The 11759-nt window shown below is 32.3% G+C and overlaps 1 protein-coding gene across 1 annotated transcript; it reads left to right on the top strand.

The window, feature by feature from the left end:
* The first annotated feature begins 10303 nt into the window (after positions 1 to 10303).
* On the top strand, positions 10304 to 11744 carry LOC126884354 (putative nuclease HARBI1). Its single transcript, XM_050650286.1, has 2 exons — positions 10304 to 10726; positions 10783 to 11744. The coding sequence occupies exons 1-2, from the start codon at positions 10587 to 10589 to the stop codon at positions 11558 to 11560; spliced, it is 918 nt and encodes a 305-aa protein (XP_050506243.1). The 5' UTR covers positions 10304 to 10586; the 3' UTR covers positions 11561 to 11744.
* The last annotated feature ends 15 nt before the right edge of the window (positions 11745 to 11759 follow it).

Genomic DNA, 11759 nt, shown 5'->3' with positions numbered 1-11759 from the left:
AATATTACTCTGTTGGAAGCCTCGAGCTACCAATCTAGCTTTTTTCACTACATTTCCGTTCACTTCTTTTTCACGAAAAACCCACTTTGAATCTATTACACTCACATTTTGTGGTTGTTTCACTAAAGTCCACGTATTGTTTTCTTCCAATGACTGAAGTTCATCGCTGATTGCTTGATTCCATTCCACGTCCTTTACTGCTTCAGAGAAAGTTTCAGGAACATTATCAAGAAATTGTCCTACTGACAAAGCTGCTAGTAGATTCATCTCTGTAGTGTATTCACAATCATAATCTTCAAGATATGTTGGTCTCTTTTTGGTTCGAATTTGAGCAATTTGTTCATTCTCAGTAAATCTAATTTTATCATTTTCAATTGAATTCTCATCAAAAATTACATTCCGTGCATGGATTATTTTTCTTTCTTTTGGATTCCATAGTCTGTAACCGTTATCTGAATAGCCTACCATAACCAGCTTTTCACTACGAGGATCAAACTTAGATTTCCTATTTTCTTTAGGAATTAGATTATAAGCATTACAACCAAATAATTTTATCTTTTCCGTATTTGGCTTTTCGCCATACCAAAATTCAGCAGGTGTTTTGTTATCAGGTAAAGTTCGAGTTTCAGTTCTATTAATTAAGTATGCTGCTACTCTCACAGCTTCACCCCACATGCTTTTATCTAAATTTGAATCAAAAATTAAACATCTTGCTTTTTCCATAATGGTTCTGTTAAAACGTTCAGAAACACCATTTTGTTCTGGATTCCTAGGTACTGTATACTGAATTTTGATTCCATTATTTGAACATAATCTTTTAAAAGCTTTTGAGGAGTATTCACCTCCGTTATCGCATCTTATACGTTCAATTTTTACATTAAATTTAGCAGTAACCATATCAATATATTCTTTAAATTTATCTATTACCTCTGATTTCCTCTCAATCAAATAACATATACAAAAATGTGAATAATGATCTATAAATGTTACAAAATAAGTTTTATTATCATGAGTTATTGGATCTATAGGACCACACAAATCTGTTGATACAACTTCTAAAATTCTTTTTGCTTTTCTTTCAGCATCAATGCTATGAAACGGTAATCGTGATTGTTTGCCTTTTAAACAAATTTCACATATACCAGATACAGGATACTTTGCAGAATGACCCATTTTCCTATGCATTAGCACATTATGTTCAACAGCTGTAATTTGTGCTTCTGGTGAAGGTCTATATCTTAATTTAACAATATATAAGTTATTTCTTAACTCACCTGTTATCACAGCATTATTTCCTTTCATTATGTTGACCTTTTTATCTTTGAATACAATTTGAAGACCTGCTTCTTCCATTTTCTTCACAGACATTAAATTATATGAAAGTTGATTACATACCCATACATTTTTCATCTCAATTTGGTTACCATTTACTGCTTGTAGATTCAAATCACCTTGTTTTGTTGCCTCCAATGATTGACCCTTCTTTGCTACATTTATGTTATACATTACTTCCTGGATATTACCTAAAAACCTTTCAACATCCTTTGTAACTAAATGATTTGTAGCACCACTGTCTATTATGAAACTTATTTCACCAGATTCTGAGTTACTAATTAAGGTGGTTTCATCTGCAGTCAAAAATGTTACCTTCTCATCGGTTTCTGCTGGGAATGCCCTATTTCCATTCTTATTTTTCCAACACTGATAGCGCTTGTGACCAATTTTTCCACACAAGTGACATTTGAATTGAAATTTTTGATTATTTCTTTCATTACCATTACTCGTTCCAGCTTTATTCTTCCATTTATTCCATGGCTGTTTCTTTGCTACAAATGCAACATCAGGATTTGTTTCAGGATCAGTTTTATTGTGCCTTGCCTCTTCCATTAGTAGCTTGTTTTTAACAAAGTTTAATGTAACTTTAGTTTCATCTTGACAAAACATAATATCAATTGCTGTAGTAACTGCTTGATATGATTCAGGCATTGCCGATAGTAACTGTGATACAACTTCACTATCTTGTATTTGACCTCCTGCACTTTTAAGTTCCCACACGGTTTGACTGAATTCTGTTAAAAATATATTTAAAGACCCTGTTGTGTATTTCAATGACCTTAGTTTCTGCTGCAGTTGAACCTGTGTCGAAATCCCCTTCTTTCGGTAAGTATTTTCCAGTGTACCAATAATCTGTTTTGCTGAGGTATTTGACTTGATCATTTCCAGTACATTGTCATGCAAACATTGCACAATTAGATTCCGGGCTTTGACATCGTTTTTCTTGTATAGTTCTCGAGCGGCATCATCTGCTGTGGCTGCGGGTTCATCTTGGGATAGTACAGCTAAGACACCAGCTTGTTCCAATAACAATTTCACTCTAAATAACCAGTTGGAGAAATTATTTCCATCAAAGGGTTGTTGTTTGTTTGGGTTTATATGACTGCGGACACTAAATCCATTCGCCAACATCAAAGGGTTTGATGTTAACAAAATTTGCTTCCGCCATTTTTGTCGTTGACTTCCTTACCACGTTTCGTGAACACTTTTGATTTCTAATTTACCACTATAGCGTCTTAAATTTCCACAAATTCTGTGCCCATAACCTCTAGGAATGCGTGATGGAAATAGTCTGCTTATAGATGGAAATAGTTAATCAAATAATACGATGACAAAATAAACGTTCTTATTTTAAGATAAATTCCTGGTTACATTACAAAGTTCTTGTTGACATTGACACTTGTCACTTGTGTCACTCACAGGTGTTGCCAACACATAAAAGTCTACAATAGAGAATTGTAATACCAACACCTTTTGCAGCTGGAATAGAAATTCAATTATTAAAGAAACTTTGTAAAAGAGTAGAATCCATGGGACCATTGGATAGATATTGTTCCTTAGTTTTTGATGAAATATCATTGTCTCAGAAGTTAAGTTACGATAAATTTAGTGATAAAGTCATTGGTTATGTAGATCTTGGTCCATTGGGTCGTAAAAATGAGTATGCTGATCATGCACTAGTTTTTATGCTCAATGGTCTGCACAAAAGTTGGAAACAACCAATAGCTTTTTTTTTACACAACATTCTGTAAAATCACATGATTTGAAGGTTTTAATTTCACAAGTGATTAGTCAGGTAGAAATAGAAACCGGTTTGAAAATACTGTGTACTGTGTGTGACCAAGGTGCTACAAACCGTGCTGCTATTAACTTACTTTGTAGGGAAAATAACGAACCAGGGCCTCACTTTTTCATCAATAATCATAAGATATTGACAATTTTCGACCCACCACATTTATTAAAGTCAACTCGTAATGCTCTTTTAAAGTACCATATTCAGTTTGATCAGACAAAAATGGCCAAAATTGATCATATAAGACAGTGTTTTAATATAGACAAAAGAAAACGTTTTCAAGCATTAAGACGGATAAGGGAGGTTTATTTACATCTCAAAACTCATAGTCGCTTAAAAATGAAAGTGTGTGTAGCCGCACGGACCCTCAGTCATACAGTTGCTTCCACTTTGGAAGAGATGGTTAGTAATCCAAATAATAATATACCCTCTCAAGCTATCGAAACTGCTGAATTTGTGCATGATGTAGATCAGCTTTTCGATAGCTTTAATGGCAGAACAACAAAGCCTGAATGTGGCAAGCCTTATTATCGTAGGTGTATGTCTAATAGATCTCCTCATGCCGTGCTGTGGAATCGCCTTCTTCCTAAAATTAATAGCTGGATGTTTATTGATGAAAAAGTCAAAAAGAAGGTAATGCCATTTAAGTCAGGGTGGTTAACAACCATTGCAGCCACAAAAGAGTTGTGGAATATTTGTAAAGATTTGGGATTTAAGTTTTTAAGAACCCGTGCTCTAAATCAAGATCCTTTGGAAAACTCATTTGCCTCTATACGCCATCTAGGAGCAGAAAATGTAAATCCAAGTTGCTACCAGTTTATTTCATCATTTAAAACATCTGTTCTTAATAACTGAATTACTCCTTCTTCTAATAAAAATTGTGAAACAGATGATGGCTCTATTCTTGATAATTTGCAAGACTTTTTGGAAAGTTCAATAACCAAAAATGATTTTATTGATTTAGATGTTTTAGATGTGAATGAAATAGAAAATCTAGCTCTACCATTACCTGATACAGATGTTACAGGTCATGAAGGTAACACATTAGCATATGTTGCTGGGTTTATAATAAAAAATCTTAAATCGATTAAAGAATGTGAGGTGTGTGCAGCTAATATCATATCTGACTGTTTGGAACCACACCATACATTTACAATGTTTAAAGAATATAGTGATAATAAATTAAGTTTAAATTATGTTACAAAAAATTTTCTAGTAGATTTAGCCAAAATGTACGATATTGTAATTGCGGTATTAGTCATTAATGGACATATAAACCATTTGGTCAAAAAAATTAAAATTCTGATAAAAAAGTATGTAACTCTGGAGTGGTTTACTTGTAACCAACATTTGGATTATGTGTTTAATTATTGTCTAGATGTGTCTGTATCCTTAATAATTAAGAAATATTATGATGATGTTTATAGAAGTTCTCAAGATTTGCAAAAAAATGATTTACGAAAAAAGAAAATTAATACTAATAAGAAAATTAATAATCCCTCCCTTAGACGGAATCTGAGCTGTAGGGCTAAATCTGATAACAATAATGATCAGTGAAATAGTTAATGGTAAATTTTATTATATTGTATTCACATTTATATAGTGATGAGCAAGCTAATCATCGGCAAAATAATGCAAAAGAGGGAAAACATATTCAGTTTGAGATAAAAAGAAATGAAACTAATGAAGGTGGGAGATGTAGCGATAAACACCTATAAACTTACATTCCATTTATTGTTTTCCACCTTTAGACATATCAGAGGAGCATGTCAACTAAAACTGTCACTGTCATTGTGGCAATTGCCAAACTCGTCTGATACATCTAAAGGTGGGAAACAATAAGTAGAATGTAAATTTATAAGTTTTTATTGCTAAATCTCACACCTCCTAGTTTCATTTCTTTTTATCCCACAACTTGAATGTGTTTTCCATCTTTTGTGCACACTCCAGCACACTCATCACTGTATAACTAACATAGTATAGTAGTCCCCAGTACAAGGACCTAAAATCTCACTGATATAATATATCTATAATACAGGGTGTCCCGAAAAGAATGGTCATAAATTATACCACACATTCTGGGGTCAAAAATAGTTCGATTAAACCTAACTTACCTTAGTACAAATGTGCTCTTAAAAAAAGTTACAGCCCTTTGAAATTACAAAATGAAAATCGATTTTTTCCAATATATCGAAAACTATTAGAGATTTTTTTATTGAAAATGGACATGTATCATTCTTATAGCAGGAATATCTTAAAACAAAATTATAGTAAAATTTGTCCACCCCATTAAAATTTTATGGGGGTTTTTTTTGTTCCCTTAAACCCCCCTAAACTTTTTTGTACGTTCCAATTAATTCATTATTGTTATGCTATTAGTTAAACACAACGTTTCTAAAACTTTTTTGCCTCCCAGTATTTTTTTGATAAGCCAGTTTTTATCGAGATACGGCTTCTTTTTTAATATATTTACATAAAAATTTTATGGGGGTTTTGTTCCTTTAAACCCCCCAAATGTTTGTGTACGTTCCAATTAAACTATTATTGTGGTACCGTTAGTTAAACAAACTGTTTTTAAAACTTTTTTGCCTCTTAGTCCTTTTTTGATAAGTCACCTTTTATCGAGATGTGGCTTCTTTTTCAAAATATACCTAAAAATGTAAATTATAAATAAATTTTCAGATTATTAACAGGTCTCTATAATCGTACTTACCATATACAAAATATGTAGTGGATTCCACAAATATTCAAAATATCTCGATAAACACTGGCTTACCGAAAAATTACTAAGACGCAAAAAAGTTTTAAAAACATTGTGTTTAAGTAATGGTGCCACAATAATAATTAAATTGGAACGTACACAAAAGTTTGGGGAGGTTTAAGGGAACAAAACCCCCATAAAATTTTGAGGGGCTGCACAAATTTCACTTTAATTTTTTTTTAAGATTTTGCTGCCACAAGAATGCCACATGTCTATTTTAAATAAAAAATCTTCAAGAGTTTTCGATATATGAAAAAAAATCGATTCTCATTTTGTAACTTCAAAGGGCTATAACTTTTTTTGTGTGCACTATTGTATTTAGGTTAGTGAGGTTCAATCAACCTATTTTTGGCCCCAAAATCTGTGGTATAATTTATGACCAATCTTTTCGGGACACCCTGTATAGTATATCTATAATATATCACTGATATATTATATTATAATATAAGTTTCAAGCTTTGTATGCATTCCTTGCTACATGTACGACAAACTTTTCCTCTGTGACCATAATTGTATTTAAATAAACCAAACTTGTATTGAGAGACAATAACGTAAAAGTGACATCTTTGAGAACTAAGCGTTCGAAAACATAGCAACTCTGAAAGATTTCACAGAGGAAAAGTTTGTCGGACATGTCGCAAGGAATGCAAACACAAAGTTTAAAACTTATATGTATCACTGAAATTTTAGGTCCTTGTACTGGGGACTATATAGTGTAAAGTTAAACAATTTTTAATGGCAAACATTTTGATTTCTCTTATAAACATTTATTTAAATTGCAGGTTTGTTCGATTTGTTTATCACCTAAAAGTATTTTACTTATTTATTGTAAGTTGATATTTTAAAGGTTTGTATTTTAGCTTTAGTAAAGTTCTCAGTGTATTATATAATATTTTCCTTTAGAGATTTTTAGGCTACTAATCAAATATGTATCTGCATTTTGTAAACTATAAGATAAATAAAGAATAAAGAAGAGCGGGGACATGCATGCATTTTGTGTTGATCTGTGTTTTACATCATTATTTCAAAACAATTTTACTGCATAGATTTCCCTATTTTGTTTTATCAGCACTCCATACATGCATGCGGTAAGTGGGGGGTCCCCGTGAGGATTAATAAAAATAAAATGTATGAAGTTGTTTTGTCAGTGTTTATATATTTTATCCTATTTTTCTAAAAAGTTCTGAGGGAACTACAACAGTTAGTTGATATTTTAAAGGCTTTTATTTTAGCTTTAGTAAAGTTCTGTTTGTATTGTATAATTTTTTTTCTTAAGATTTTTTTAGGCTACTAATAAGGATAAGATAATTAAAGAATAAAGAGCGGGGACATGCATGCATTTTGTGTTGATCTGTGTTTTACATCATTATTTCAAAACAATTTTACTGCATAGATTTTCTTATTTTGTTTTATCAGCACTCCATACATGCATGCGGTAAGTGGGGGGTCCCCGTGAGGATTAATAAAAATAAAATATATGTAGTTTTTTTCCCAGTGTTTATATTATTTTCTATTTTTCTGAAAGTTCTGAAAAAAAATATTTTTCTTTAGATATTTTTAGGCTACTAATCAAACTAGTAATATCTGCATTTTGTAAAATATAAGATGAATAAAGAGGTCGCTGTGAAGATTAATAAAAATAAAATGTGTAGTTTTTTTCCCAGTGTTTATTCCCATGTTTTACGAAGACCTATTTACAAAACCAACATAACTGTATTTTTAATATTTTTTGTGTAAAAATATAATTTCTATGAAAAAATTTTTACACTAAAACATTAAAGAAAACTTAAAAATACAGTTATTTTGTTTTTGTAAATAGATCTTCATAGCTAAGTGAAGTCTAAAATAATTTTAAATATCCCGCCACGCCCGCTTTTAGCCGTGTAGTTCGGTAAGTAGTTCATCGAGTCGCTAGCGTCTAGTGTGACAATCAAATGTATGCAACCAAGCACTCTCCTTGTTGTTATTTCTCTATGGCGAAGAGTGACTAACCTCGTCCCAACAAAACAAAAGACTCCCGCAGGTACCGAATGAGAGTAGGTATAAGGGAGCAGAAGAAGTGTACCGTACCAAACGGACACAATAGGCCAATCAAGTTAGGTTTTTTCTAGACATAACGGAAAAAACGAAGTTTGACAGTTGAAATGTGTAGTATGAGCAGTGTTCTCAGACCTCCTGAAATTTCAGGAGACCTACTGATGGCGACCCTCGCCTACTGATCTACTGATGGCGTCCTTAAACCTCCTGATGAAGTGATGAAATTCTGAAAATCATCTGGTTTTGTTCCAACTCGATACAAAACCGTTCTTGAACGATTACGAGGATGCGCAGTAACGAAAAATGTGTTACTGCGCAGCATTATTCGTCATTGCGCATGCGTGTAACGATTCAAGAACGGTTTTGTATGGAGTTTGAATTTTTCAGAATTTTATCCTATTTTATTTTTTTTATTTTTATGCTTTAGCCGCCATCTAGCGTTGCCACAGCCGTCCCTTACAGATTTTATAAAGTTGCATTTCCCCCAAAAGTCAACAGATGGAACTTAATCAGCTATTTTCTGTGTATTGTACCTATGTATAAGTATAAACGTAAAAAATACCCCCCTCCTTGCTGATTGGAGGCGTCCACCAACTGATTCTACTGATTTTTCGTGGCGACATCTAGTTGCCTATCTATAAACGTAAAGACTGAAACTACAGAATTCTACCAATTTTTGAGGCGAGCGAGTCTCCTGAAATCTCCTGATCGTTCGTGGCGACACCTCCTGATCCTCAAAAAAGTCATCTGGGAACACTGAGTATGAGATATTACAAAAAGACTACCATCTTGGGATTCATCAATTTTTTAGTGGAACATTTTTTAAATAAACAATCAAAACGTCAAACTTAGTTTTTTGCTCATAACTTAAAAACTTGTTTATTTAGAAATTTGACGTCCACAGATAACTTTTTCAGAAAAAAAAGATACGCTAAATGAAAATCGGTTAATAAACAAAAAAGTTATTGCAAAACGGAAGACAAAATCACTGTTTTTGAATATTGTTAATAACAATTTTATTGTTTATTAGAATATGTTTTAATATAACTAAAATTGAGGGCATTATGGTGTTTGAATGGTGTGCAAAAAATGGTCCAGATCTGTTTAATAGTTTTCGCAAAATTGAATTTGTTTATAAATTTTTTTGAAAAACGAGCTAATTTCTGAGGCTGGTCCAGTTAGTGATGTTGAATATAGTTACTTTCGAGTAATCGTTACAAATCGTTACTTTCGTATAAAGTAATCATTTACAGTATTCGTTACTTTGATTACTTTTGTATTTGAGTACCGGTAATCATATCGAAAATCGTATTTCTCGGCAGATAGATATTTTGTATAGGTATTCCGATATAACAAGAAGTAATCATTTACAGTATTCGTTACTTTGATTACTATGATTAGTTTTGTTACTTTTGTATTTGAGTACCAGTAATCATATCTAAAATCGTTTTTCTCAGTAGGTTGGTATTTTGTATAGGTATTCCGATATAACAAGTAATCATTTACAGTATTCGTTACTTTGATTACTATGATTTACTTTTGTTACTTTTGTATTTGAGTGCCCTTAATCAAATCATATCGAGTATCGTATTTCTCAGTAGGTAAGTATTTTGTATAGGTATTCCGTCACACCCTTAAAACGCTTCATACCGATAACGATATTCGATAACACTCGTAAAATACCGGTCCCGTCCGTTACTCGCTGGGATACGATTGGTATTTTTGTATAGAAAGTAATCAAGTGTACTGGTTGTAGATACAATAGTCGTTACTCGCTCTGATACGATTGGTACGAAGTAACGAAGTAATCAGAGTAATCAAAGTAGATACAATAGTCGTTACTCGCTCTAATACGATTGATACGAAGTAACCAGAGTAAGCAAAGTATGTACAATAGTCGTTACACGCTCTGATACGATTGGAACGAAGTAACGAAGTAATCAGAGTAATCAAAGTAATCAAAGAAACGATTTGCCTCGGTGTATAGTAATCGTTACTTTCGGTATTCGTAAGTAACGAGTACTTTGTAACGAATAGTTACTTTTTCAACATCACTAGGTCCAGTTAATATAGCTGAATGTATCTCAATAATCCGGAGCTCATTTCCTTCGTTAAGATGTATACTAACAGCCTATGAAAAAAAAAGTAAAAAAAAATTATATATACGTACACAAAATTATTTGTTAATAAATAGCAGTTTTTAAGCTTATAAACAATTACAATAATTGCGTAGAAATTAGATCAAATTAAATGGCAATAAAAAATACGGAAAGCTGGTTAAAATACACAACTTCTAAAAAAAATTTTGGGTCGTACGACCCTTGGGGTCTGAGATAGCTCCTTTTTTTGAAAAAATCACTGATACGTTAATTAACAACACTAATAGCCAGTTGCACCAACAAATAAACGATTGATTTTTTGATTTGGATTGCCCGTTTATTTCAAAATGCGTTGCACCGACCATTACTCGATTAAAACCAACAGTTTTTGATGTGTCAAAATTAACCATCCGATTTTCTGCGGTTATTTAAAAAATCGACTGTTTTTTACCTGACGTTTGACGTTTATTGTGGTTATGTTGTTAAAGTGTTCTTATTTTATAATTATTAATAAATTATTTATCATAGTATCATCATAGATTATAAATTAAAATTTATAAAAATGGATTTATCATCATCGTCGTCGTCGAGTTCATCTTCTGACGATTTGGAAGATATAATGCATATGCTACCAAATATAAGGTCTGTAAGAGATCGCAATGATTTGTATAACAAGTATAATGAAGATGAATTTAAAGAAAGGTAATGTATACCATTATTTATTTGAATGACTAGAAATGCATTTTAATTATTTTTAGATATCGACTAAGCAAGAAAACAGTGTTGATCCTCTTAGAACGGTTTCATGAACATTTAGGTTATAGGACAGAAAGGAATAATCCGGTGTCTCCATTAACACAAATTTTAATAACCTTACGGTATTATGCAACTGGTTGCTTTCAACAAGTTATTGGTGATCTTGTAGAGATACATAAAAGTACAGTCTGTAGAATTGTGCATCGAGTGGGTCATCATATAGCACTTCTTCGTGAAGAGTATATAACTATGCCAAAAAATCCCAGAGATGTAACTATGGCAAAGCAAGGATTTTATGCAGTGGCAAACTTTCCAGGAGTAATAGGAGCTATAGATTGTACACACATACGAATTAATTCTCCTGGTGGAGAAAACTCGGAACTCTATCGTAACAGAAAGGGGTGGTTCTCCATGAATGTACAAATTGTTTGTGATTCCAAGTTATGTATCATGGACGTAGTTGCTAGATGGCCAGGTAGTGTACATGATAGTACCATATATAACTCAAGTTTATTGAGAGCCCAATTTGAAGCTGGTGAATATCCAAATTGCTATTTACTTGGTGATAGTGGTTACACCTGCACAAATTTTTTATTGACTCCACTTAGTCAAACTAATTCTGAAGCTGAAGAACGCTACCAAAATGCCCACATAAAAACCAGAAATGTTATAGAAAGGTTGAATGGTGTTCTAAAAAGAAGATTTCCAGTTTTAGCTACAGGAATGCAAATCGATCTTAATAATGTAGGCAGAGTCATTGTTGCAACATCTGTTACATAATATTGCTATTGCAGAAGGAGATGAATGGGAGGAAGAAGCTCTTGAAGAAATCATTGAAAATGAAATTCCTGTAGGAGGCAATGCAGAAAATGTTGTTAGAAGACATTTAATCCAACATATTTTTAATTAAAAACAATCTTATTATTTGTTAACAGTGATATTAATAAAAAGTTTGTAAAATAAATTTCTTAAAGAATTA

This window comes from Diabrotica virgifera, chromosome 5 (assembly GCF_917563875.1).
Source record: "Diabrotica virgifera virgifera chromosome 5, PGI_DIABVI_V3a".
Taxonomy (NCBI): Eukaryota; Metazoa; Arthropoda; class Insecta; order Coleoptera; family Chrysomelidae; genus Diabrotica; species Diabrotica virgifera.
The sequence above is the reverse complement of the archived record's forward strand: the minus strand, read 5'-3'. Positions and strand labels throughout refer to the sequence as shown.